Here is a 26,640-nt window from a genome sequence, read left to right on the forward strand (position 1 = left end):
ATTGTCATAACATCTTGAACACTATGAAACAAAGTCAAAGAAATAAATAAAAATTAATAAAGAAAAACACTCACGTATTCCGCATCTGATAAATGACACCTTTTCCATTTGTAGCCCTAACAAGCATGCCTCGCCTGCCTGTCATTTCTGCCACATTCTCAGGACCTCCAAGCTGCACAACGTTGTAAGTGGAAGTTGATTTGCTATTATTGTACACTAAACGCAATTTTATAGGATGAATAGATGATTATGTAAATTTGGCAAGTAATAGAACTGCATATTACACACCACAAGATATAAACAGCGAAGGTTCTCATATCATTCCCATCAACAAGAGACTCTAGAAAGATAAAACCTGTATTATCGGATTACTAGGCCGAACAGTACACCAGTTCGCAGTAGGTTCGTGAAAAAGAGAGAACCGCTATACCCCTGTTTTGGTCAATATTAGATTCCCCCACTTTTTGGTCAATATTATAGATATGCCCATGTTTTGGTTAGTATTAGAGATATTCCTTATTTTGAGTTTTCAAAGGGATGGCATGCCCCTTTACCCTTTACCTAGGTCTTCTTCTCAACTAACATAAATGACCTAAAAGCCCTCTATGAATCGGGCTCATTCTAGAGTGGCAAACCCAGAACCCTAAACAGATTCAAAACAACAAAAATACCACTTAGGAACCGCTATTGCCTAGGAGAATCATCCAGAAATACTAAGGTATCTTCAGCAAATTGCAAATGAGAAATTATCAGAACCCCTAGAGCCAACCGAAAAGTAACTAGATCATTGTTGCTCACTGCCTTGGGTAACATTCTCCCCAAAGCTTCCATAACTGTTATGAACAAAGAGGAGGGGGGTTGGGGTTCACCTTGCCTCAAACCCTGGAACTCTTAAAGAAGCTAGAAGGCATTCCATTTACCATGATAGAGAAAGAAAGCAACGAATCACAATCCAGGACACATCCAACCCATTTTTTACCAAAACCCAAATAACAAGCACATATCTCAGCAAGTTCCAATTGACCCAATCATAACCATTTTCCCAATCAAACCTTGCACACCAACCCCAGCTTACCATTCTTAATTCTAGAGTCAATGCATTCACTCACAATTAGAATACAGGGACTAATGGCAATTTGCACGTTGAGGTGCATTCAGATGCAGATTGGGCAAGATCTTTGTCCAATAGGAGATCTATCGAGGCATTGCACATGTGCTTGGGATAACCTGGTAACTGGTCGAAATGAAAAGCAAATTGTAGTGAACAAGTGTAGTGCTGTCACTAGTGGTGAAGGTCCATGAAAGAGTGGGAAATCAATGGCACATGGACCGAAAGACTGATATGACAATATTTTGGTTTTGCATGACAACAAGCCTCTACTACAGCTCCACCTATGCTAGCCAAACTATGAACAAACACTAGTTAAAAATCAGAGAGAATGCCAGAGGTGCAAAAACAGACTTGACTTTTTGCAGATACTGGAAGTCTAGAATCAGAGATGCTACATCTTAGTCCAGATCTCAATCTTGTTTATTTCAATTATTTTTTATTTTTATGATCAATACTCCAGAAATCAATCAAAGGTTAAGCAAGCACTACCTGATCAATGAGATCATCCAAAGGATTGTTCGGAAGATCCAAAGAACGAATTATTTCTAATATTTTTGATTTGCGCTCCATAGCTGCTTCATACCTAATATCCAATTTATAAAACAATGAAAATCCTGTATTACCCCACTTATTTGTTCATAAAAATGATTTCAGAAAGGAAAATGAAATATAAATTGGTGGATCAATAAGTAAATAAACACCTCTTCAAAAGTTCAGCTAAATAGGCTTGTCTTGCTTGAAGAAACTCATCTGTCTTTTCCTTGCACGAATGACACGTCCAATCCTCAGATACCAAATCTATCATAGGTGGCACCAAACATGCAGGGTGGACTAGTTGGCCACAACAAGAACAGCGAAGTAATTTCTTCCTTCCCTGAATAAAGTAAAAGGTGCACATATCAGGAAAATTAGTAACAATTTTATCAGCAATCTAAGCTTGTAAATGTTGCTAGATTAGTTACCTCTTCACCATTGCAAATTTCACAGATCTGAAACTCATCGTCAGACTCAGTAGATTCATGATCAGACTCAGCTGCATGGACCAAAGCTCTTAATTCAGTAATATGGAAGTAGTCATTCAATTATTTTACAGAGCTGCTATTGGCACACCAACTTTTACTTATTACACCCCAATTTCTTAAATTATTTATCACTCAATTAAAGATTAAAACACACCATTCAAACAAAGGTTTGGCTCAAATTTTTATCTCAACACTATAACACTCGTTCAAATGATTTCAGTAGTAGTTTACAATTATGATTAGGCTCATACAAAATTTTCAACCCAAAAAATAGAAATCTAGCGGAAAAGAAAAAACGATCGCTTCTATTGCCACCCCAACTTTTACTTATTCTCAGCCATTTACTTATTTTCTTAAAATTTTGATTGGGTGTAATAAGTAGAAGTCCGGGAGCCAATAGCAGCTCTTTTATTTTATGTTCCACCAACTCTAATCAAGAAGAATTGAACCCAGAAAAGCTATACACACACATGAGCAGATCAAAATAACAGATTTGAGACAAAAGTGGTAATTAACTTAAAGTAATAAAACCTACGAAATTAAAATAAATCAACGTGTGATTACAATGAGCAGGTCAAAATAACAAAGAAGTGTTAAGTATGGAGACAATGCAAAAGTCCTTTTAGAAATGCATTAGTAAGACTATCTTTCCAAAAAGTCTACAACCTGAGAGGCAAATACTAGACAAGTGCTTGTAGAAATGTACTAGTATTGTCACCAATCACCACTCGATCCCAAGAAACTTACTTTCAGATTCTTCATCAGTTCCCCCATCACTTTCAGCTTTCCACTTTGCAACTTTTCGTACTCTCCCTTTAAATGAAACACCAGGAGATGCTGAGTGCCTCTTTCGTTGAAGCTCCTTCACACTTTCCTCTCCTGTAATCAGGTCAAAAGATAATTCAACCTACAGCAGTCTACAGAACAATCACAAAAAACCCAATAGTGGACCCTAAATACCTTTCCTAGGGTTGGTCAGCTCGACCATCTCTTTTTTAATAATACTAGAGTTTGTCTATGCCTACAGCACAGGCATATCCTCTTGGGGGGTTAAAGGGGTAAAAGAAGAAAAATAATAAAATTGGAAGGATATCATTAAAAAATCTTTGGGGTTAAAAGAGCAAAAGAGGAAAAATAGTAGTTAGAGGGGTATTATTAAAAAAAGGGAGGAAGGCTGGGGGGGAGGAGAGGAAAGACAATAAAGTTGAAGGGATGAAAAGATAAAGCAATACAGTGGGGCCCACACAAAGGGATAGATGGGATGTTTATCGTTTAACCCCCATAATCATACCAATGATGGGTCCTACAATTGTGTTTTATTATATAGATATTTTCATTCATAAAAAAAAAAATAGCAAATCCTAAATACCTGGTAGTGAGTCGGGCTTTGGAGGCAGAGGATAATTTTCTTCAACAAATTTTAGCAACAGTTCCCGAGGACCAGAAACAAAATCATCCAGCTCAAGACCCTATTTCAAGACCATGAAAAAATTAACCATTTATTTTAGGACATTTAAGAATACAAAATAAAGAAAGAAAAGCATAAATAATCCAGAGAAGCATGAAACAGAGGTACAAACATATTTCGTCACAGCTTCTTCAGTCCGTGCTTCTCCAGTACTCTGCAGTCCAATAACCACGCACTTATTTTCCATCAGTGCTTGCTTAGACAGCCTTACAGCAGCAGGCACCTTAGCTGACATGCACATGTGCCTGAAGAAACGCTAACATAACACAAACAGAGACAAAAATAATAATTTAATAAAACGGATGAAAATAAAAGCTTCTATAGATAATGTTCGAGCATGTAAAAACCATTTGAAGTATATTCTAAACCTGATGGCTTGCCCAGTACAATCGCCACAATTGACTAGAATTAGGCTTGTCATCAATAAGAAATGCACTTGCTGACAATAATTCCACCCGCAGTTCTGCCCAAAATTCAGCAGCCCTTTTATACATGTCCTGTAAAGTGTAAAGTGATGCGGCATGAAATGAAAAGATCTGATCAATAATATGGAGACACTAAGACATTCAGAGAGAGAATGAAGAAAAAAAAAAAAAACTGAGGATGCTGAATATTTTGTGAGAGAAGTGTTAATAAGAATTTTCAGAACCAATCCAATCGTTCACCAATAAGAGATGCCAGGTTAGGTTGATCATGACATCAAAAATAAATTAAGTAGAAAATTCTTAGAATTAAGAGACTATATACATTGGAAGGTTGTGTTGAAAGATTCTCAGAAGGTTTGAATTTTCAACCTTGGATTATGGGGAAGCAGAGTCATTAGAAGGAAGTTTGAAGCAGAACTTAAGAAGTTCTCTCGACTACAAAACGTCTGAACCCACAGATGATGTCATTTGTCAAGGTCTGTTTGGGGACTGTGAGATCTTATGAAGGTTTTCGGAAATCCTATATAAGGGACAAATAGGGAAAAGGCTCAAATCCTATTTTGAGTCTACAAATAGCTTTTACATGAGACGGCAGTGATGAGCTCTGCGATTCCCCCTTTACCTAACTTAGCTTAGGCGGGTGTGCCCCTCCCAAATGCAAACCATGCTATACTGCAAATGAGGCTCCATACAGGGGAACAGATTGTTAGGGATTTGTTGAAGTAGGCATCGAAAAGCAGATTGCAAACCCGATATTCACTCAACCCCCGGAGGTGAACAAGAACTGGAAGTGGCCCTAGTCCCAGGGGGGTGGGGGGTGCTGTACAGATACTTAACATCACATGTCGAACCTTTACTCAATTCCTTCATTTCCTTGTCAGGAATAGTCAGTCCGGTGAAGCACTACACTCGATGTCCCTTAATTCTCTCCTAAGAATGCTATCAACAATGTGTTATATTCATTTTGTATTTCAATATACAAAATATATAATATTTTTAACGATCGTTTTGATGTTTTTCGTTTAGAATTGAGATCGTTCAAATATATTTTGCTGCTGCATAACATAGAATTTCTAACATTACTATTGTACTTGAACTTTCACAAATGAACATATAAGCACACCGAGAAATGAATTCTCTTCCTAACCCTACAAACCAGGTTCCTTCTAGAGTGAGGAACCATGAACCCAATATCAAACCGACGAACAAGGTAACATAGTTTGAGAGTGACGGGGTATTGAGCAATGTTCTAACCGAAAATAGGAACAGTCGATATGAGTTAACCATTCTATCAAACCCGAATTGCGGGGTTTTCACCAGCTCTACAATTCTTTTGCTTTTCTTCTTTCTTTTCTCTTCCTTTCCTTGACTATTATTCCCCATTTCATTTTTCTACTAAGCTTCTATCATTATCAATCAAAACAAACATGCACACAATATTATATTTCAACGTATTTCCATGCAATACCTTATAATCAACTGAATTTGATTTTAACAACTCGAATAAAATGGTTCGGAACATTTAAATGTGTAAGTCTCACCATGTGAGGCCAAGATTATGTGAAAAAGAGATATTATAATAGCTATTGGTAAAACAAAAGTGGGAAATTAGATTTCAGAGAGTTCAAAGAGAGAGACGGAGGGAGATTAGAACTGTTGCTCTCCATCTTATTAACAGAAAAAAAAAACGGGAAGGAATGAACTGTGAGATATTTTCCTTAGAAGCTCGGCTCAAGTTGAGCCATTTTAAATTAACTCTTAGAAAACAATTGTTCTATCATGCAACTTTAAGCCATTGATTATTTTCCATCAAAGATAGGTAATAGATGTAAAAGTAGGCAGTAAGAATGGGGAGTGTCTCTCTCTATCTCTCTCTGGGCGTTCAATGTCCATATACAAAGCCAAACATTTTTCTATATATGGGTTAGATGATTTAGAATGGGCTGATTTTTGTGCGGATGGTCTCTATGGTGAGGAGATCAACCTCACCGAAAATCAGCCCATTCCGAAACTTCTAACCCCATCAAAAGTTGTTTACAAAAATTGGACAGTCCATGATTCTTCAACTTCTAAACTGGGGTTAGATGTTTCGGAATGGGCTGATTTCCGAAATTTCTAACCCATATATTAAAAAATGTTTGGCACAATGTTTGGTTTTGTATATGGCCCTTGAACCTGACCCATAAATATATATATATATATATATATATATAGAGAGAGAGAGAGAGAGAGAGAGAGAGAGAGAGATATGCGATTCTCTATAGTTGTTTGGTTGCTTTTAAAATACTTATAAGTTACAAGTTACTAACAACTTAAGAGATCATCCAATTACAAAGGATCCGACTTTGAAGAGATTGCCTATTAGAATACTTGCCTAACATGTTTTGTATCATGATGCAAATGTAACTGGAGCACATTTGAGATGGTATTTACTAATCTCAAATGATTACGATTCAAATTACCAATAGTAAAGAATATAGATTGTAATTTGTAACTTTTTTACTTAAATTTAATAAAGATTTGATTATTTTTACTTACCAATTTTTATGATCTTCTATTTTCTATTTTTGTGATTTTTTTTTTTTTTATACATTTTTTCTTAATTTTTTGGTTTAAAAAAAAAATAAATTAACCAACATACAACCACATATGTTGGTCACACATGCTATGACAATATTGATTGATAGATAGGATGCACATACACACACAAACAACTGAATCATAGAAATAATCCAAAAATATACAGCTCAAAACTATCACATCGACAGAAACCTATGTTTTCTTCTTTCAACATTATGCAACTTCTACATTACAACAGTTTTACATGTTTGTTCCTTAAATTTCAACTGATATTTACCGACATTTGAACCTAAAGAACAAGCAATGAACATGGTGCATGCACAACACCAAGCTCTGTGAAGTTGGAAGAGCAACAAAATTGGTTCTGGATTCAAGCATCTATTAATAGGGAGCTGAAACAGAGAAACAAGAAATTCTTTGACTCTATTTTTGAATTTCTACTTAGTACCACAATCTTGCTTTAGCCCTCAAGATAGTTCCGAAAGGATTTAAAACAGTTTGAGTAACCTCAAAAGGGTAATTTTCAACTTATGTCTCAACCAGCAACACGGGAAAAGTGCCACATACCAGCATTGCTTCTTCTAATGGGGCTTCAATAACTTCAAATTCAGCCCCTTTGTAGCTGAGTGTACGACATACATACATACCCCTAAACAGAGAAAAGGGAAAGTAATTAGAAATGTTAAAATGTCAAATTATTACACACAAAATTTTGAGCTTTCTAACCTTGCCTTCATGTCCATGGCAACAAGCTCCAGAGCTCCCACACCACCTTTTTCAATAGAACCTTCAAATATTTTCAATGCACCATATCAATATTCATTTCTAGATATTTCAAAGAAACAATATTCATTGCATGGATCCAGACTGCATTGGATTTGTTTTCCTGGTTAATGGGGTAGCATCCCCAATTTCCTGGCAATTGTCCAGAGGTGTGTAATTTGGGTTTCTCCTAATTTCCAATGTAATGTTGCACTTACAAACCAAAAAAAAACTTGCATTTAAAAGTGATGAACAAAATAAAAAACATAGTCAGGAATATGAATCTCAATGAATTCAGGATAGGTCATAGGCAAAAAATATATGACAAACCTAGAAAATCAAGAAAATTAATGAAACATGTTCCAGCTCCCCAAAGACCAAGTCGGACCATGTAACCCAAATTGCGTGGTTCCGATGCACCAGTTGCTGAGCAATAAATAACCCGACCAAGAGGGAGCCCTTCCTGTCATGTAGAATTTGAAATAAACAGTTTAAAATAATTTACTGAACCCCTATTGGGCCACTATACAAGAAAGTAAATAGAGATCATTCCTTCTGAAATTAAGACTGGAAGCATCTGGTTTGAGAACAAACACATGGATGAGGTAAAAGTAAGTCTCACCATTGACATGAATTCAACTAATCCAAAGATATACAAGAAACTCCAAATTAACCCAAATGGGATACACAAGCGTAACACAAACCATTTTCATTCCCAAAAAGAAGAAACGGAACGAGGAATCATAACAGTGCCATCTCTACACAGATGGGAAACAACATGAAATGTTCCTTGGATTATGAAAGAAAGTCTCCACCCAGATCATAGTTTCTAGGATTATATAAAGAGAAGAATCATGGTCTTCCCATCAAACGACCAAACTCAACTTTGATGTTAACTCTCTTGGTAAACCATTGAATACCAGAATCAGTGGAGTGCTGGTAATGATCGAAAGGTTTTCTCTAGCCCACTTCATAACATAGACGGGTACGAGATCAAGACCAAGACTCTTTCAAAGCCACTAAATCAAAGTCACATTATGTGTGGTGGAGGGGGAGCTTACTGGTTTTTCTACCAAGGTGGGAGGGCATGTGATCTCTCACCTCCAGTTTGCGGATAATACCTTAATTTTTTTGGATCACTCACCGAGACAGTTGAGTTTTCTAAGTGGTATGCTAGAAGTGTGTCAGGGTGTGGGGTGTGGAAAGGTATTCTTAGAAGTTTGCCGTATCTCAAGAAAGGTGTGAAATGTAAAGTAGATAGGGGGAGCAATGTGAGATTCTGGGAGGATTGGTGGTGTGGGAATGGTCCTCTTAAGGATTTTTTTCCCAAATCTTTTCGCCTTGTCGATGAAGAAGAATCAAGTTATCTCGTGCTTCAGACGTGTTGAGAATGGGGTGATCAATTGGGATTTTGGGTTTAGAAGATCTTTAATGATTGGGAGGTGGATAATCTTGGGAGATTACTTTCTGTGGTAGAGAATAGTTGCATGGAGAGCTCTTCGGAAGACCAGAGAGTTTGGGGAGATAAAAGGGATGGGAAGTTTACGGTCAAGTCTTTGTATGATGGTATGGCTCCTAGTACTCCTTCGTCCTTCCCTTATTCTTTTGTCTGGGGTGGTAAGATTCCTCCAACGATATCGACTTTTCTTTGGATGGTAGCTTTAGGGAGAATTGCAACAATGGATCAGTTAATTAAGAGGGGCTTCATTTTGCCAAACAAATGTTGTATATGTAAATCGCAGGCGGAAACGGTGGATCACTTACTTATTCATTGTCAGGTGGCTAATCACATTTGGATGCATTTTTTATCGTTGTTTGGTATCGTGGGCTACTTTCCAAGGTCTGTTAAGTCGGCTCTAGAGTCTTGGTTGTCGTGGGGAGATTCTTTCTTGGCTTCTAAGCGAATTCTTTGGTTCTTAGTTTCCTTCGCGATTTGTTGGGGTATTTGGATCCGTCACAACCGCTGCATCTTTGAAGGAAAAGAGTTTACGATGGAGGGTCTTGTTCTTTTTATTTTGGAAATCATGTTTTGTTGGAGTAAACTTTATAAGGAGTTCAAGGGGGTTTTCTTTGAAGATTTTGTTGTGAGATGGGATAGGGTTTGTTCGTTGTTGTGATAATTGTGTTCATTTTCCTTTGTTTTTGCTTTTTGCTTTATTTTTTCCTTTGTTTTGGGTTGGTCTTCTCGTCCCCCCGTGCGTTTCTTCTTCTTAATAAAATTATATTTATCGATAAAAAAAAAACATTATGTGTGGTTGAAGATAATTCTTCTAAAGCTTAATCTTGGGCTACTAGAAGGGTATGGGTCAGTGTCAGTTTGCAAAAACCACCGACCACATTCAGGAGCTCGTGAGTGGATCGATGGATGCTAATCTTTTCCTGTATATTTAGGAGTATAGTTTTAGCAACAATGGCAACACTAACAGCCATCAACTATGCATGTGCATTGTACATGCAAATAAAGCCCATATAATAGCCACTGTTAACCATAATCCCTATTATAATTGTTGTCATTTCATCACTTTAGACTAATGATTTCCTATGCCTTTCGAGGATTTCCTACGCCTTTTGATTCTTTAACAACCACACAAGAACCTGAAACGCTTCCAATCAATTAGATCCATAAGATGTTGAGAAATGAGACCATTAACTATCGCCTACAGCCTCCACTAGTTTAATTATCGTTAAGCCAAGTTTTCAATTGCATTGTAGTAATGGGAGGAGGGGGTTGAACCATGAAAAACAGTCAGAATACAATCAGGCTCCAACACCATTAACCACTTTATTTTAATTTTTCTTAGGAGTGCAAAAGCTATTGTGGGTTAATAACTAGTTTCTAGAGTGATCTTTTTAACATAAGTTTCTAGATGAATTTTTTGTAAATGACGAGAAAAAAAAATTCTTCCTTTATAATAGTCATAGTTACCTAATTATACATTCCACACACAAAAAAGAAATTAGCGGCAAAAGGAATGCCCAACACCATGATTTAAACACTAATGATGACTACAAATATTCATGTCAGCTCAAAAAATTAATTATACGCACAATAGTTGCTTTCCCAATTAAAAAAAAAAGGGCGGGGGGGGAGTTCCCAATCCACTCCATTAAGGTGATGGCCGCTCTTCTCTCATACATGCCCTCAAGGATTGTAAACTAAAGCACACTAACTATTTTCACCTGCAATGATGGAGATCAATAAAAAGAAGAAAAGTCAATTGAGATGGTTTGAGCATTTACGACAAGGACCAATGACAGCACTAGTAAGAAGAGAAGAATACCAAGAATGGCATGGTTAGTGATAGTGTAAAAAGTGTTGACAACCATTTACCCCAAAAGACCGATCTAATGGGGAAGGAGCAACTATAAATATAAGAGGGTCACAAGTCGAACTGGGGCACAATATGTGAGCACATGACACCCGGGAGCGGAGACGGATAACACAACACTCAACACTCCCCTTCACCTATAAGGGTGAAAAATTCCTTCAAGGAGATTCAAACCCGTGACTCATACGAACCTAGCGCTCTAATACCATGTTGACAACCATTTACCCCAAAAGACTAATCAAATGGGGAAGGCGCGACTATGAATACTAGAATGTCGCAAGTCGAACTGAGGTACGATACACGAGCACATGACACCTGAAAGCAGAGACGGATAACACAACACTCAACAAAAAGTAATATAAAAACATAAGCCTTGACTGAAGATTTGGCTCAAGATGGAGTTGAATGAAGAAGATTATTTGGGGTAAAACAAATATGCTGACAATGATGAATGTCGGAGCTAAATAGCGATTTTAGTAATGGAGATGTCTATATAATAAAACACAATAGTGGTCCCACTCCAACTACAGTTGTGGGGTATAAATGTCCCACTCCAACTACAGTTGTGGGGTATAAATGTCTCACTCCAACTATAGTGGAGTGGGGTCCACACTACCCCACTTTATTATTTTTCCTCTTCACCCCCTTCAACTTTATTGTCCCCCACCCCCACCCAATTTTGCAATAACATCCCTCCAATTTTACTATCTTTCCTTTTTTACCCCTTTTTTTCAATAATACCCCTCTACTTTATCTTTCCTCTTTTACCCCTTTACCCCCAAAGAGGATGCTCTCTCCGTAGGCACGGGCAAACTCTAGTTAACAATATAATCATAGCCCAAACTTTTTCTTTTGGTGCCAGAGACTAAACTAAAACTGCCTAAAATAGAAGTTCTCATGCACCACTGTGCTATAATCTTTGAAGAACTTTTCATTTCTTTCAATAAGACATCAAAATTTTATGAGATGGAAGTTAATATTCTTCTATGTAATGAACCGAAACAATATATCTCCTGATGACACGATACAGAAAGAAAAAAAAAATACAGAATGCAGAAATACGATCCAAGAGTTTTTTTTTTTTTTTTTTGTCTAACAGCACTAACCTGGAGATCGACAACAGCTTGACCCGTTCGAGTTGGTTGTGATCCAGCTTCAGGAACCAGATTTTTGGCTTTATGGCACTGTAACAAAGTCATTGACCTTAATAGATTTGCTTTGAAAGATGGACAAGATACTAAAATCCTAAGGCAATAGTTGAAGTCAAAGCAGAAATTATTTAAGATTGGTGCTCACATGGTATACTAACAATGAATATTCATAGTAATCACAGGTGGCAGTTTCTCATTTGTGCATTCTGCCTCGAGCTATTAGCAAGCCCCAGCAAGTTGGTAACAAAAAAGTCGTAAAAGACTTGTTTTACCTTTTCCAACCAAATCAGAAACTGCCCACCCACCTTTTACTTGCCATTACACTTGTCTCAGACACCAAACCATGAGAGCTACGCTTTTATAACAATCCAACTAGCCTTAGTAAGTTAGTAAGGAATCCAACCTTACTAACAGTAGTTGTGCTCACCTTGTGGCATCCAAAAGCATGATCCACTTCAGGATTTTAGAGGACAAAATTCTATGAACTTTCAACCTAAAAAAAAATTTTCACCGTTGAATTTTAATTTTAAGTTCAGGAGTTCCACGGAAGTTCAGTAGCCGTCCATTTTCAAAACCTTGGATGAAGCCCCCCCCAAAAAAAAAGATTTATCTTTTCTTGAATCTGAGTTTTTCCCCAAAATCTAGAGGGCTGTGGTGTTTGATTACCAATGTGGTAATCCATTTTAGTAAAATGACCCTTAGCAAGGCTTAAAATCTTACTAAGTTAGTAAGGAAAGTGGTTTTCCTTGTATAATCAATCAGACAGAAGGATGGAAGCTAAAAAAAAAACACTGTCAACTAGTCACTTCAAACAAAAACCTCATTTTACATACAGTACCTCATCAAACACCACAAGACCGTCATACTTTGGTCCGCACCACTGCAAAAGTTGCTGTAAACGAGTACGACCTTTCTCAGACGATGCTATAAGACTACTGTACGTCAAGAAAATGACCCCCTCCCAAACACCAATCTTCTTTGAATTAAGCTTAGAGTAAGGTAGCTTGTTCAAAGCATGCACTGCATGACATAAAATTCGAAGGAAAGTTTGAGAATTGGATTAAATAAATTGGACAAGGTTGGAAAAATATTTTAAAAAATCTCACAGTGGAATTAAACCATATACAATGTAAAATCATGTAAAAAGTAATAGCGGAACATGCAAGCTAAGTGAAGAGAAAATTAGGAAATACACTGCAAATTATTTAAAAATATAAATAAAAAATATAAGTTCCAAAGCTAAAATTAAGCAGTTCCACCTCCACAAACTTTCAAGCTATACATATTTCTTAACTGAACAAGATCATCTCTTCAGATTACTAACATTTGGGTATCTACCTTCAATGCACATGGCACCCACATCATCCAAGTCTCTCCGTGCATCAAACTTCAAGTCCGAACCAACAGAGATCCACCTGTGTAAGATTATTGCAAAGGACAAAAACGCAAATACCATGAATTAAACATAAAATTCCTCACCAAACAAGCCAATACCACTCATTAGCTGGACAAAGTAAATTATGTACAACAGCGGAAAAAAAATTCCAGAGATTACTAAGAAAAAAACATCCAGAGCCTCATTGCATGGAGATCTGCTGGCCTCAATCGATTGGGAAGGCCCTTTCGAAGCTAATTCCCTCCGTTGTGTGTTGGGTGGTTTGGAAACAGAGGAACAATATGTAGTTCTTAGGCAAAGAAGAAGCAGAGAAGATAGTTGTCCTTGCCATCAAAGCCTCATATTCTATTGGGCCTCTATTATCCCCGATTGCGAAGGTCATAGACTTGAAGAACCTATTTTTAGATGGCGAAAGTTGGTTCTAAATATGTAATTTATCGTTTGGGTGAAGGGAAAGTTTCTCTCATTAATCCTTCCATAGTTGTATACCATTCTATTTTAGGGCTTTGCCTACTTCAAAGGAATTCAAATAACGCAACATTTTCCTCTTTGTTGTCTCTTTTTCAAAGTTGGGACCAAGTCATGTTCTTGGGGCAGAAGAAAATCTTCTGGAGACTCCTTCCCTTCGCCATTACTTGGGGGCTTTGGTTGGAAAGAAATGGAAGAATTTTCAAAGATGCGATCTCTTCTTTTCAAGATGTGGTGCTTAAAATTCTTGGGTTGTTGTTTTCTTCTTCTTTTTTTTTGTGTAAATTGTACCCAGATTTCAAAGTTGTCTTTTTCGAGGAGTTTGTTTTTAGATGGGACCCCTCATGTGATTAATTAGATCATTTAAGTGGGTCATCTCGACCACCTTTTGTAACGCTTCTTTTTATTAATAAATTTACACTTATCAAAAAATACATATTTTATACAGTCGAACTCATAGAAGCACAAGAATGTGATCATTGGCAAAAGAAGGGCTAAGTAGATTCCCACTGTCTATTTGAGAAAATCTAGCTGCCACTTTGCACTATAATTTACAATTAATTATCAAAAGAAAACCCAAACTAATAATAATAATAATAATAAAATTTTATAAGATAATAATAATAATGATAACAGATAAAGCACTAGCACGGTAAGCTGATTGCCCTAATATAGAACTTACAATGCTTTTTTCCTCCCATGGTGCCAATTCTCCCATATTAACCCAGCAATTGTTCGACCTTTACCTACACCAGCTCCGTCACCAATAAAGAATCCTGCCTTAGTACCATCAGGAAGCATCTGATTGTGTCTCTGTCACAAATTCAGAAAAATAAGTATGTGTTATGGGTTACCAACTCACTCGAACAAATTAACCCAAAAATTAAGATGCACTACAACCTGACAAGCATAAACTATGGTCTCAATCTGCAAGCATGATAATGCTTTGGAACTCTCCACATCATCCTTGATTCTTAGATCATAATCTGGTTCTGGTGGCTGCACTGCTGACAAAGAAGAAGTTTCCACTACTGGATCAGGATGGGGAAGACCAATAGATAGTTTGGGAGGGCGCTGTAGTACAAGTCCACACAAAAGAAATCAGATTACTTGAAAATTGAATAGTTTACATATAGTCCAACTGGCAACTGAAGGGAGATACTTAAAATAATATAGGGTTTTGTTACCAAGCGCACTAGGGGCACATGTTAAGCCGCATTAAATACACCTTGGAAATAAGCATTTGAGGGTATTTTTGGTATTAAAAAAACAATCTTTTGAGGGCATTTTTGGTAGGAAAATCAATTTCCAAAGTATATTTAATGCACAGCTTAACATGTGGCTTTAGGGCACATGTTAACAAAACCCAATAATACAAAGGAAAGGATCTGTATAGCAACTCAGAATCAGAAGTTCAAAAATAAAAAACCCATACATAGTCTGTAAACGTTTCTCCAACCATGCCACCTTCATCTTCATCTCGCTCCACATCTCTCGCTACCTAGAAGGGTAAAATGTTTGGAGAGAGCAAAAGAATTAAAATTGAGCTCAACAATAGAAACATAGTATTAAAATTATATCTAACGAGTATAAACCGAAAGAATTCATTGAAAGAAGGCAGAAAGCCCAAGAAAGTTTCAGATATCCAAAGCAATAAAATGTGCAGCTGTAGTTTTCAAGAATCTTGGGCTTTAGGGTTTCACAAAAAATGTAATCCAGCATGAAATCCATTGCAGTAATAAGATTCCAAGAATATTACTATTGAAAGCAGCCAAAGAATCCTACCCAAAAGAATTTTTTTTTTTATCAGTTATGCTCATGTCCTGATGTAAATTATAGTTTCTATTGGACATTAAAGAGGAGTAGAAAGACCATAAAATGGGCTGATGAAGAAGAGCTGGAACCAACATATGGCTCAAATCTTATGAAGGTGGATTAGATCAAACGAGGTCGTGGAACTGAAACAGAACGTTCAAAGACAGGAAAAGTTATAAATTAAGCTCATATACGCATCTCATCATCAAACAAAAATCAAAATGTTTGAGGGGGGTGCAGAATTTCTTTTGTAAAATCAATTTTATTGCGAGATTGGGGGGGGTGGAATATAGGAAAAGGAATATTAGGGAAAAGATTGTATATTTAGATGAAGCTTACCTTGTAAGGAGCCTAAGTGAGGTGTGTTTGCGCTTCCCTGGGGTTGTTTTCTTGTTTGTTTTCTCTTTCTTTTTTTTTAAATAGGTGAGTCTGCTCAACCTCCTCTCCTTGTCTTTCTCTTTCTCTTTTCTAATAAAATTTGTATATCTATCAGAAAAATGAAGCTAAAATTTATGTCTTAGAATATTAAAGGTCAAGAAATAAGGAGAAGGTTGGTTACAAATATATATATATATATATATGAGGAAGGTAAACATTGTTAATCTTCTGAAAGGTGGAGAACCTGGTGCATCAGTGATAGGATCAAGGAGATTATGATAAAACAGATTATAATCAATGTGTATTTCCATCTAATGAATTGATCCTCGGCAAAACTGGAGCAGACTAACTCTTGTGGACCTATAGGGGATTATGGACCTATATATAAGAGGCAAAGGTTGCTTTGGGGGAGAAATTGGAAAAACATCCATGGTTCGTGGCTTACATTAATGCATTGGAGGTGACTTTGGTGTGATCAAATTTACAAAGGAGAAGAATCACAGGGACGAAATCATTTAGCAGGTTAGGCAAAACTTGTTAACAGGAATGAGTTTATGGATCTTTCAATCATTTTTGGGACTACGCTTTAAAGGTGATGATCTTTCAATCGATCGGACCACAGTTAAAATGGGGTCTAACAATCAAGACATGCCAACCTTAAGCAAACATCATCATTTACTTATTTAAAATAGAGTCAGGAAGCATCGTATTTTTGGGGGGTTTGGAACGAGAGAAACAACAGGGTGTTCAATAGTAAGACTAAAAGCTCGCATGCAGATTTTTTGGAGATCTTGGGCTATTTGTACCTTTGGTCAAAACAGTATAAAGAGTTTGCAGGATTCTCTTTCGATGATTTTGTCTTTAGATGGAACGATCTTTGTAATCAGCGATGTTTTATTTTCCTTCTTGTTCTTTGTGAGGCCTCCTCGGCCTCCTTGTAATTGTTTTTTCCTTTATCAATATATTACACTTTTCAAAAAAAAAGAAAAAAGGAAGCATCGTATTTCGACGTCAACTAGTTGGCTCTTCCGAGAATGCACCCCATGTTGTTGGATAGTGGTGGTTTCGTGGAATTCCTTCCTGCTCATTGGAAAAGTGGAATGCATCATTTGTAAGAAATTAGGAGAAACTTAAGGACTGGAATAACAATGTGTCTAGATAAGTGGAGCTGAAAACGAACTTGTTGCTAAATGTAATTTCCGGATATATAGGAAGATTGAATCGAGTGGTTGGCCCAAGAAGAGATAAGAAAGAGAAAAGCCTTACATTTTGAAGTATTATGTATTTATCATAATCGCCAACACTTGTCCCAAATATTTGATTTTTTTAATGAATGGAAAAAAAATTATTAAAGAGGGAGTGGTCGAGATAACCACTCCAAAAGTAAAGAGTGCAAACAAAAAAGGAAAAGGAAAAAAACTTAAAAAACTTCCCGATCTATCCAATCCCATCAACTCACAAAATCCTCAAAGAAGACCCCTCTAGCTTTGATAAAGATTGAATTCCAATGGACTAAGAAACCCAAGCGTCTTTGATGACATCATGATTCCCTCTCACTTTTAACTCAAACACCCTCGCATTCATTTCTTTTCACACCCCCTACAAATGGCAAAGGGAATGAAACTCCACAATTTCCTCTTAAACACGAAAGAAGCCCACACCCAATTAAGGCCAACTTTCAAAAACAAACCACTTAAGTTCTTGGGAGACACCCCAGAAAGTATGACAACTTTCGACGCCACCGCACAATGAAGAAGAAAGTGATTCACAAATTGCCCACCTTTTTGCACAAACTATAAAAATTTACTGAGGTAATTCCCTGCTTTATCACATTGTCCAAAGTAAGAATTTTTCCTCTAACAGACACCCAAATAAAGAAAGAAATCTTGGAAGGGATAAACAACCTCCACACCCCAATTGCTGGAAAACTCTCAGAAGAAGTAGACAAAGCATTGTAGAACTAGTGAACTGAAAAAAGTAACCTTTCTCTCAAGCTCCCAAACACCAACATCCTCGACCTCTTGGTTGAAGACCATTGACAGCAAGACATTGACTAGCCCGAAGATGGAACCAACTCCCAATCATTGAATTGTCTTCTAAAGCCACAATCCAACACCACTACCTGAGCAGACGAAGCTAGGAAATCAGATATCGGAGATTGTTCCTTTGAAGAAAGGGTGAACAAATCTGAAAATCGGTCCTTGATACAAAGATCACACCAACAATCTTCCCAAAACTAAATATTAGCTCCACACTCTACTTTGAACCTTTTCCTGTCTTGGAACAACAAAAGGATTTTTTAAACAACCTTCCACACCCCACAACCATAGGACAAGCGCACACATCCATTCTCCCATCCAAAAGATTTCTCACCAAAAACTTCACCACAATCACCCTCTTCCAAAAGCTAAATTGCCCGCATCCAAACCTCCACATCGACTTGCCTAAGAGAGCCTGGTTCATTTGTCCCAGGTTGCGAAGCCCTTGCCCTCCATTCTTTTTAGGGCAGCAAATACATTTCCAATTCACCAAATGAAATTTTCTCTCTCCTCCTTTTCATGCCACAAAATAACTTTGAACAGTTTGTTTAGTCTTGCCTCCACACTATTGGGGATCAAGAATAAAGGGATGAAATACACTAGAATGCTAGACAAGGTGCTTTAAGAAGGGTAAATTTATCCCCTTTAGACAGATAATGGGCCTTCCATGAGGATAATCTCTTGGGTCCCAAATAAACTTACAATCATAGTCACAAAGTCGGAGAACGGGTTTAAAATGACAAGGGAAAACTTCGAAAAAAAAATCGTGGGGAAATGAGGGAAAAAGGGAAAAAAGATGAAAATAAAAGATAAAAAAATATATTAAAAGTTATGAAAAAATATATATCTAATGAAAATTAATAAAATCAAGTTATTATCATCAAATCCCATATTTTTACATTTACGAATTACCAAATTATATTATGTATCAAATCCCACATTTAAAAAAAGAGAGAAAAAGTTAATTTTTGTGTGTGTGAAAAAAGGGGGAAAAATTCGGAAAAAAATGACGACTTTTGTGACAAATGAAAAAGTCGCATTTTTTTTACCGTTTTAATCGGCAAGGATGCAAGTCGCGTTTACAATGCGTTTTTTTCACACACACAAAAAAATTCATTTTTTATGACTATGCTTACAGTTATACAGAGTTCCCAACGGCAACCCAAGATAAGAAGTCGGGAAGACTCCAACCTAACGTCGCAAGGATGCCCCAAGCACCTCAATATCACCAACATTTCCAATTGCATACACCTGGTTTTTTCGAGAATTCGAAGGAATTCCAAAACAGGCCTTGAAGTTAACCAAAATACCACACAAAAAGAAAATATGTTGAATCAAGACGCCCACCAAGAACAACGTATCATCGGTGAACTAAAGATGAAACACCATTAGACCCCCTTCTTTAACCACAAAGCCAGAAATATAATTGTTTGCCACTGCCTTAGACACCATTTTCCCGAAAGCCTCTGCCACAATGATGAACAAGAAGGAAAAAGCCTTCTGTAGATCAACTTTGGCTAAGGCCCATCAAGCTTTTGAAAAACCCAGCAGGAGAACCATACCAAGATCAAGAATGAAGGGGGGGGGAGACACGTTTCATCACCCTCTTTATTCACTTCTACCCAAAGCCCATACAACCCATCAAATATCTCAAGCAACTCCTTGTCTATCGATGGGGTTCCTTGTGTAATAGCTAAGATCTTGTTTTTGGTTGGTCATCTCGATTGATCGTTATACTTTATATATATACCCGTTCGGCACCCTACTATTTACCCTATGCTTTAGCCAACGTGTTTTGTCCTACATGGGTTAGAAGCTTTGGAATAGGCTGATTTTTGGTGAGGATGATCTCTATGGTGAGGAGATCATCCTCACCAAAAATCAGCCCATTTCAAAACTCATAGAGATCATCCTCACCAAAAATCAGCCTATTCCAAAACTTCTAACCCCATCAAAAATGGTTTACAAAAAATGGACGGTCCACGATTTTTCAACTTGCAAACATAGGACTAGAAAATTTGGAATGGGCTGATTTTTGCTAAGGATGATCTTCTAACCGTAGAGATCATCCTCACCAAAAATCAGCCCATTCCAAAACTTCTAACCCATGTAGGACAAAACACGTTGGGCAAAGCGTAGGGTAAATAGTAAGGAGCCGAACATTTCCCATATATATATATCAAACAATTACAGCTAAAATAGTCATAAGCCTTCTCAAGATCAATTTTGTAAACAAACTACGATCTTTGCCTCGAATCAATACACCCATAAGCAATCAACAGACGATCCAAAATTTGTCTTCCACTCACATCCATCACCATTCTTAGTATAGATGCAAGCAACTTTGATCTAAAGTCTGAAATGTGTTCCACCCCCTCCTTAGGCATCAACGCCACAAAAGTGCTACTAGAGCCAAAGTCAAGCGTACCATTATCGAAAAAATCCAATAAGACAGCCATCAAATCATCTTTCACCACATGCCAACAAGATTTAATGAAATTCATGGAGAAACCATCTGGCCGTGCCTCATGACTACTCAAGGCCAAGATTGCTTGGACGACCTCTTCTTCCTCAAATGGTCTTTCAAGCCATCTTTGATGCTCCACTAAGATCGTATCAAAAGCCAACCTATCTAGAAGAGGTCGAGTCAAATGTTCTTCAGCATAGAATTTTGTAGTGCTTCACAATGCTCTCTTTGGTGTGTTCATCCTCTTGGAACCACTCCCCATTTATCTAAAGTTTCTTGATAAAATTCACCTGATTTTGATAAATTCCTAAAGAAAACAATTCCCCAATGATCTTTTTTTTTAATGGATACTTCCCCAATGATCTTAAGCCACATGAATGTTATTCCACCATTCAATTCTATCCTCAACCATATCATTTACTTATGTAGAAAACTTCAAAATCTTTCTCACCACCTTGATTTATTTCCTTTTCAACCTTCCCCTCCTTTTTAATAGATTTGACCATAGTAGCATGCTCCTCATATATATCACCAATGAACATGTTTCTTGATACCCCAACCCAACGGTCTACTTCATACAATTGATGGTCTTAAGATTATCTCATGAATGTCTGCCTTGAGTAATATAGATTAATATCACAAAGAGACCTATAGAGGAATTATTGCACTCGTTATTTTCTCAGATTTCCTGTTCAAAGATTTGATACAACTTGCTGGCTAACTGCTAAATGGAAGACTTCTAAAACATCACTACATTTGGATCCACCAAAGCAAAACTTCCTTTGGTGACTAAAAACTCATACAATAAATTATTTTGAGCTATTATTACTTTAAAAAATGAACAGTTTGTGACATCAGTGAGTTATAATGCTATACAATTCTTCTTAGTTGGTAAAGTTTACCACAATGATACCATGACCTGGGTTCAATTCCCACCACCACCAAGTTATTGATCTAACAGGTTTACCAAACAAAACAAAACAAAAAAAAACTATTTCTTTTTATTTTTTTCATGACGGGCAAGTGAGATTAGTGATTAATAATTGGTAGGTGAAGGTGGGGTTCAAACCCCCATGTCATGGAATCAACACTAACAGACTTTAACCCAACTTAGCAAGCTAACACATTCAGGTTACAACCAATTCGCAAACGAAAAATTATGAATATTCAGGTTCAAACCCTTAATTCAATTAGAATCTGAAATAATTGCTATATTTAACAAACACATTTCGTAAATTTCATACCCAAATTTCACACAGCATCAATTAGGTCAATTAGGGATTATTTTTTTTCCACCTAACGAGTTCAATTAGGGATTTCTAAACTAGAAAACAAGTGTGCGTGAGAAAGATTAATTGTGAAAAATTGAAGACCTCATTGACTTCTTCGGGAGGTTCGAAGTTCTTCTTGGGCTTCGAAACATCGAAATTGATTTCGGTTCCACACTGAGGGCAAGAGAACCTCGAGAGACCATGAGGGACATTAAGGAGAGCTTTGCAATGGTTGCAAGGGAACTGGATCTTGGTTGGATCGATACCGAGAGCTTGAGGTGATGGATGCTGTTGTGTCCGCTGCATCATCTCTGGAGGTGGATGATGATGATGATGCGGATGTTGTTGGGTCCGCTGCAACAGCTCTGGAGGTAGTGTTTGAGGTAGTTGACACGTGGGACAACGGAACTCCGTCAAACCTGGTACTACAGTTAAGATCGTACGGCAACCGGCGCATCGGACTTGGCAAGGGAGGTGATGTGGTGGGACCGGAAATGGAGGGACCGATGGTCTCCCCATTTTTCAACCAATCAATCAACGGGAGTAGGTTTTTTATGTGAGTGAGAGAAGCACTGGAGCAATAGAAGGGAAAAACTAGGGTTTGTGATGGGGGAGACGAAGGGACAGAGGAAGGAGAGTGGGAGAGATTTAGTTAAGAGCGCCAAATGGTTTCGTTATGTTGGCGCTCTCTCTTCTCTGTTTCTTTCTCTCTCTCTTATTCCGATTTTCTCGCCAATCAAAGTCGAATCTCGAAGGGTTTTAATCTATTGGTCTGGATCTTAAAGCAAACGTTCTATTCGAGACGAAACTATTATTTATTTGGGAATTTTAGTATTACCCTGCGAAATTGGCAATATTATATTTACCCCCTCCAAAATATAAGTGTAGGGGATGTTTGTTTCAGATTCTAGAATCTGATTCTGGCTCATAGTATCGTTTGCATTGAATTATCGATCTTATCCACTTATGACGATCTTGAAATACATCTAATAATAATTATTATTATATTATTATATACTATAATTATTAATAATTATATTAATAATAATAATAATAATAATAATAGTTTTTATATAAAATACAAACCATCATAATCTTTGGATAATCTTAATATGCCTCTTAAACGGAAAATTCAATCTCTTTTAAAAAAAATGAAATTTTCGCTAAAACATTCACTATCTCCAATCTTCAAGACAAATATTTCTACTCTCATTTTCAATATCAAGATATACAATTGGATAACTTTTCTCCACAAGACCAATTTTTAGAGACAATAATAGACAAATAAGATTTTGGATTCTGAAAATCAATTTTTGCAATTTGATTTTGAGAATTTATAATCAGAATTGAAAATCAGGTTATGCAATCCAAACTAAACAGCCCATTGGTTTGCCTTGACCAAAAGTCAAGGTTGTTTTTTGTTGGTGATTTAATCGTGAAATTTTGATTTTATTCAAATTTTCATTTAGTATATTTTAAATTTTAAGGGTATTTTGAATTATATCAAATTTTCACTATTAATTCATTCACGACACTTTGTAAAAGGTGTAGACACCCCAATTTATAGAAGCCTGCTTTGAGAAAGATACACAAAAGGTGTGTTAACCCAAAAAAATATTGACAAAAAACCCAAATACTCAAGAATCTACTCGTTTGTTCAAAATAAAAGCTAAAAGGCCATTATTGGCCCATGGGTCCACAATAAATGTCATTTGGCAAGTGTCTCGTGCATCTATGCATTTTCTAAACCAACTCTAAGCTCATTCTCATTTCTAAGCCCACAATCATTCCTTAAAAAACTATAAGCCCATTACCACTCCTAAACCCCAACTCATGTTCAAAACCCAATCCAACATTTTCGTATCCATTACTATTCGTAACTTAAGTCCATAACTATTCTCAACTCAAATCAAAGCCCATTACCCTAACCCAAGCCCAATCTCATATCCAAGCCCCTCAACCATATCTCATTGACCCATGTCAAGGCCTAAAAGCACAAAGTCATGCTCACACCTATCCCCAGAAAATGGCACATGTCACCCCCCAATTGGCCTAAATTCAAATGCATGTTTTAACCTTTATTTTTTTGTTTATTCACAAATTAACCAGGAAGGTGGTGACACGTGGCAATGTGATAGGGGTGAGTGGAAGTATGCTTAAAATGTCAGAATCACACCTAATGGGTGATGTCAGCATATTACAATGTTTTGCTATATGTGGGTTAATGAACGGATATTCAAGGTAATTTACTTTTGAGTGCATGTTTCCAGATAATAGGTAAGAGCGTAAACTGAAATATTCTAGAGCTACAAAGATAGTTATTAAATCGTTAGCACCACATAAAAACATTACTCCTAGAGTAGCTGTTAATACGAATAACAGAAACTTTGTTATAGCTATTTTTGTACGGTTCTGTAAAGTGACAATAAGGGTGACTTATCGGTCAACTTCTCCACTATCACCCCTAAAAAATCAAACTCTGCCTTACGTAAAGTTGTTAGAGTACGATTAAGGAACAATACCCATCCTCTTGATAGAAAAAGAAATTGGGTATTACTTATTCACCTTCAATAACTCGGATACATTAAGACAAAAATCTTATCCATTTGTCGCTAGAGCTTCAACAACAGTTAGGTCCTAAGGTGTTGGTCTAATTTTCGCACTGTTATTTAATTTAGGCTAGGGGGTCCCAATTGCATCGTAGAAAATGGGATATCCATTATCAACTCTGTAATGTTAATTTCTTATTTGTTTTCAAAGAAAAATGATATATATGGAATTATTTTGTGAATTGTTAAAGAGCTTGTGAATACTTAAAAGAATAATCCGTCATATCATCTAGAATGATGTACTATCCTGGGATGTATAGTAGGAACAACCAAGCTCATATGTGATATATGACGCATATGAGAGTGAAATCACAACTGGAATCCAGGTTTATTCATTTATCTCTTTATCAATGAAGTTGCAATGTAAAGGTGATCGTACACGAATAAGGATGTATAATGGGAATCACATGCACACCTGATAGGCATAGACGAAAATAATTGGTCAGTGATCACTAATAGTCTATAGTAACCAAACGTCTTGACATATAGAAAAGAGACCAATTGTTTACGGTCATATCAAACGATCAGTTTGAGCCTGATAAATGGTCAACTATGTATGGTAATGCAGCGATCAACCACAAAATCAAGAACTAAAAATAGTAAACGATTGAAACATCATGTCCTTACTAGGAACGGTCCAGTTGTAGAATCTCAACTCTCTAATTCCACTATTTTCCTATTGTGTATTATGTATCTATTGTTATATTTTAAATTATAAAATGAGAAGCATATTACTATTTCAATGTTATTAATTAGAATTGTATAAAAAAATGTTATATTATAAGTATTGTTGCTCATTGTAATATGAATTTCAACTATTTAATTGCTCATCCCTAGCTATATGTACCAGTTAATCGTAGTTTGTCTTATAAAACTATGCATGTATTGAAATGATTGAGAATACTTACTCGTTCATACTAAGAGAGGTTATTAATGGAAATTGTTTATTTACCTACTGGATAACCATTGTTACTTACTATTTACTTTCCATTTTTTAGTTTCAAAACCTATTATTGTTGAGGTAGGCGTGGAACCGACAAGTGATAAGCATCTAGTTGGTCATATAGACGACCAGAATCCACTACCTAGTAAGCATTGGGACTATATCTAACTGAGTCAGTCCATGCAGTATGTATATAGATTTTGGGGTCAAGAATTAGGACTTTATTTGCGAGAAGACATTTTTGTAATCATGTATACTTTTATTCATTCCACACTCTGATCTATCTTTACGTTATTCAATGTTTACAGTCTTCCACTACTTGTATATTTTTGGCATATATGTATATACATGATTTGTTATGTACAGTTTATCAGGTTGTCGTATGTCTTGGAATGCTAACATAAATAGAGGAAATCATGTCAAAGTCCTGAGGCACCACATAGTATTTCAAGATTTGACATGGGGATTTATGTTAACGTTCCCGGGGCCCCACAAAGAGGACCCACTTCCCATCAATTGACTCTAATCAAGTACACATCCCTTATCATCTCCACTAACTCAATCTTTATTATTAATCCAAAATTGGATCATCAATACAAGTCATGACATTCTACATCTTTGATTTAAATAGGATTTATTACACATTCTTAATTCACATCAAGTCCATGCTTTATCAAAAGAGACTTGTTACCTCAATATGACCTAATTGGTATTTAATACCAACCATTTTTACCTAAATAAAAGAAGGTCAATCCTCTACCTTTTGATCTAAATCGGGTATTATACTTTTCTCATTAGTGTTTTTACTCAAAAGAATGGGTGTTCAAGAACTTCTTTCGATTTTGAAGACGGTAAATAAATAATCAGTTGTCTTCTTGAATAAAGTCATTCTTGAAAGAAAATTATTTTAGATTAATACAAAAAAAAAGATTTAAAAAAAGAATTGATATATCAAAATAATCTCGTTAATGATTAACTATAAGATCTTATGCTCATCTATCTTAACATGATAAAAAATCTGGATTTTAAATAGATAAAGATCTCACATTGATCGATTATTTGAAAATAATAATAATAAATAGAAAAATTCAAGATTGATCTCGATCAATGATGCTTGCAAACATTGAAGTCATATTCCTCTTCGTCAATGTCTTTGATCGATTTCACTGAGCATATCTGATTGATCTCTTATTTGATATTATTTTTCTTTAATTTCTTCTTCAAGATATATATTCTCGTACCCTTCAAGAATAATCTTGAGCCTCCAATCGTATGTACGTGATATAAAGACATTTTCTCTTAATAATTTTTACTCACTATTTTTCAAAAATGAGTAAGACGTCTGTTGGACTTGGACTCCTCTCTGTAGTGGTCTTGCAATTTTATAAGTAAACCTTAAACCCCTA

General features: G+C 36.4%; 1 protein-coding gene across 2 annotated transcripts in view; it reads right to left on the minus strand.

The window, feature by feature from the left end:
- The window catches only part of EMB1135 (RING/FYVE/PHD zinc finger superfamily protein), a 43,997-nt gene extending 21,564 nt beyond the window's left edge, over positions 1–22,433 (minus strand). Inside the window, exons 1-18 of one of the 2 annotated variants that reach the window (XM_086420080.1) lie at positions 21,785–22,432; positions 15,148–15,213; positions 14,613–14,786; positions 14,395–14,525; positions 13,187–13,263; positions 12,687–12,868; positions 11,804–11,881; positions 7,699–7,831; positions 7,333–7,393; positions 7,174–7,255; positions 3,970–4,098; positions 3,714–3,857; positions 3,503–3,602; positions 2,881–3,012; positions 2,074–2,144; positions 1,813–1,985; positions 1,601–1,694; positions 75–172 (exon numbers count right to left, since the gene is read on the minus strand). In XM_086420080.1, coding sequence (XP_086276206.1) covers positions 75–172; positions 1,601–1,694; positions 1,813–1,985; positions 2,074–2,144; positions 2,881–3,012; positions 3,503–3,602; positions 3,714–3,857; positions 3,970–4,098; positions 7,174–7,255; positions 7,333–7,393; positions 7,699–7,831; positions 11,804–11,881; positions 12,687–12,868; positions 13,187–13,263; positions 14,395–14,525; positions 14,613–14,786; positions 15,148–15,213; positions 21,785–22,201 — 2,342 coding nt within the window. In that variant the 5' untranslated portion in view covers positions 22,202–22,432. Of the gene's footprint in view, positions 1–74; positions 173–1,600; positions 1,695–1,812; positions 1,986–2,073; positions 2,145–2,880; positions 3,013–3,502; positions 3,603–3,713; positions 3,858–3,969; positions 4,099–7,173; positions 7,256–7,332; positions 7,394–7,698; positions 7,832–11,803; positions 11,882–12,686; positions 12,869–13,186; positions 13,264–14,394; positions 14,526–14,612; positions 14,787–15,147; positions 15,214–21,784 lie in introns of both variants that reach the window. The other variant, XM_086420081.1, reaches the window with a different exon arrangement.
- Positions 22,434–26,640: the final 4,207 nt, after the last annotated feature.

This window comes from Akebia trifoliata, chromosome 13 (assembly GCF_017979445.1).
Source record: "Akebia trifoliata isolate Shusen 1 chromosome 13, ASM1797944v1, whole genome shotgun sequence".
Classification (NCBI taxonomy): domain Eukaryota; kingdom Viridiplantae; phylum Streptophyta; class Magnoliopsida; order Ranunculales; family Lardizabalaceae; genus Akebia; species Akebia trifoliata.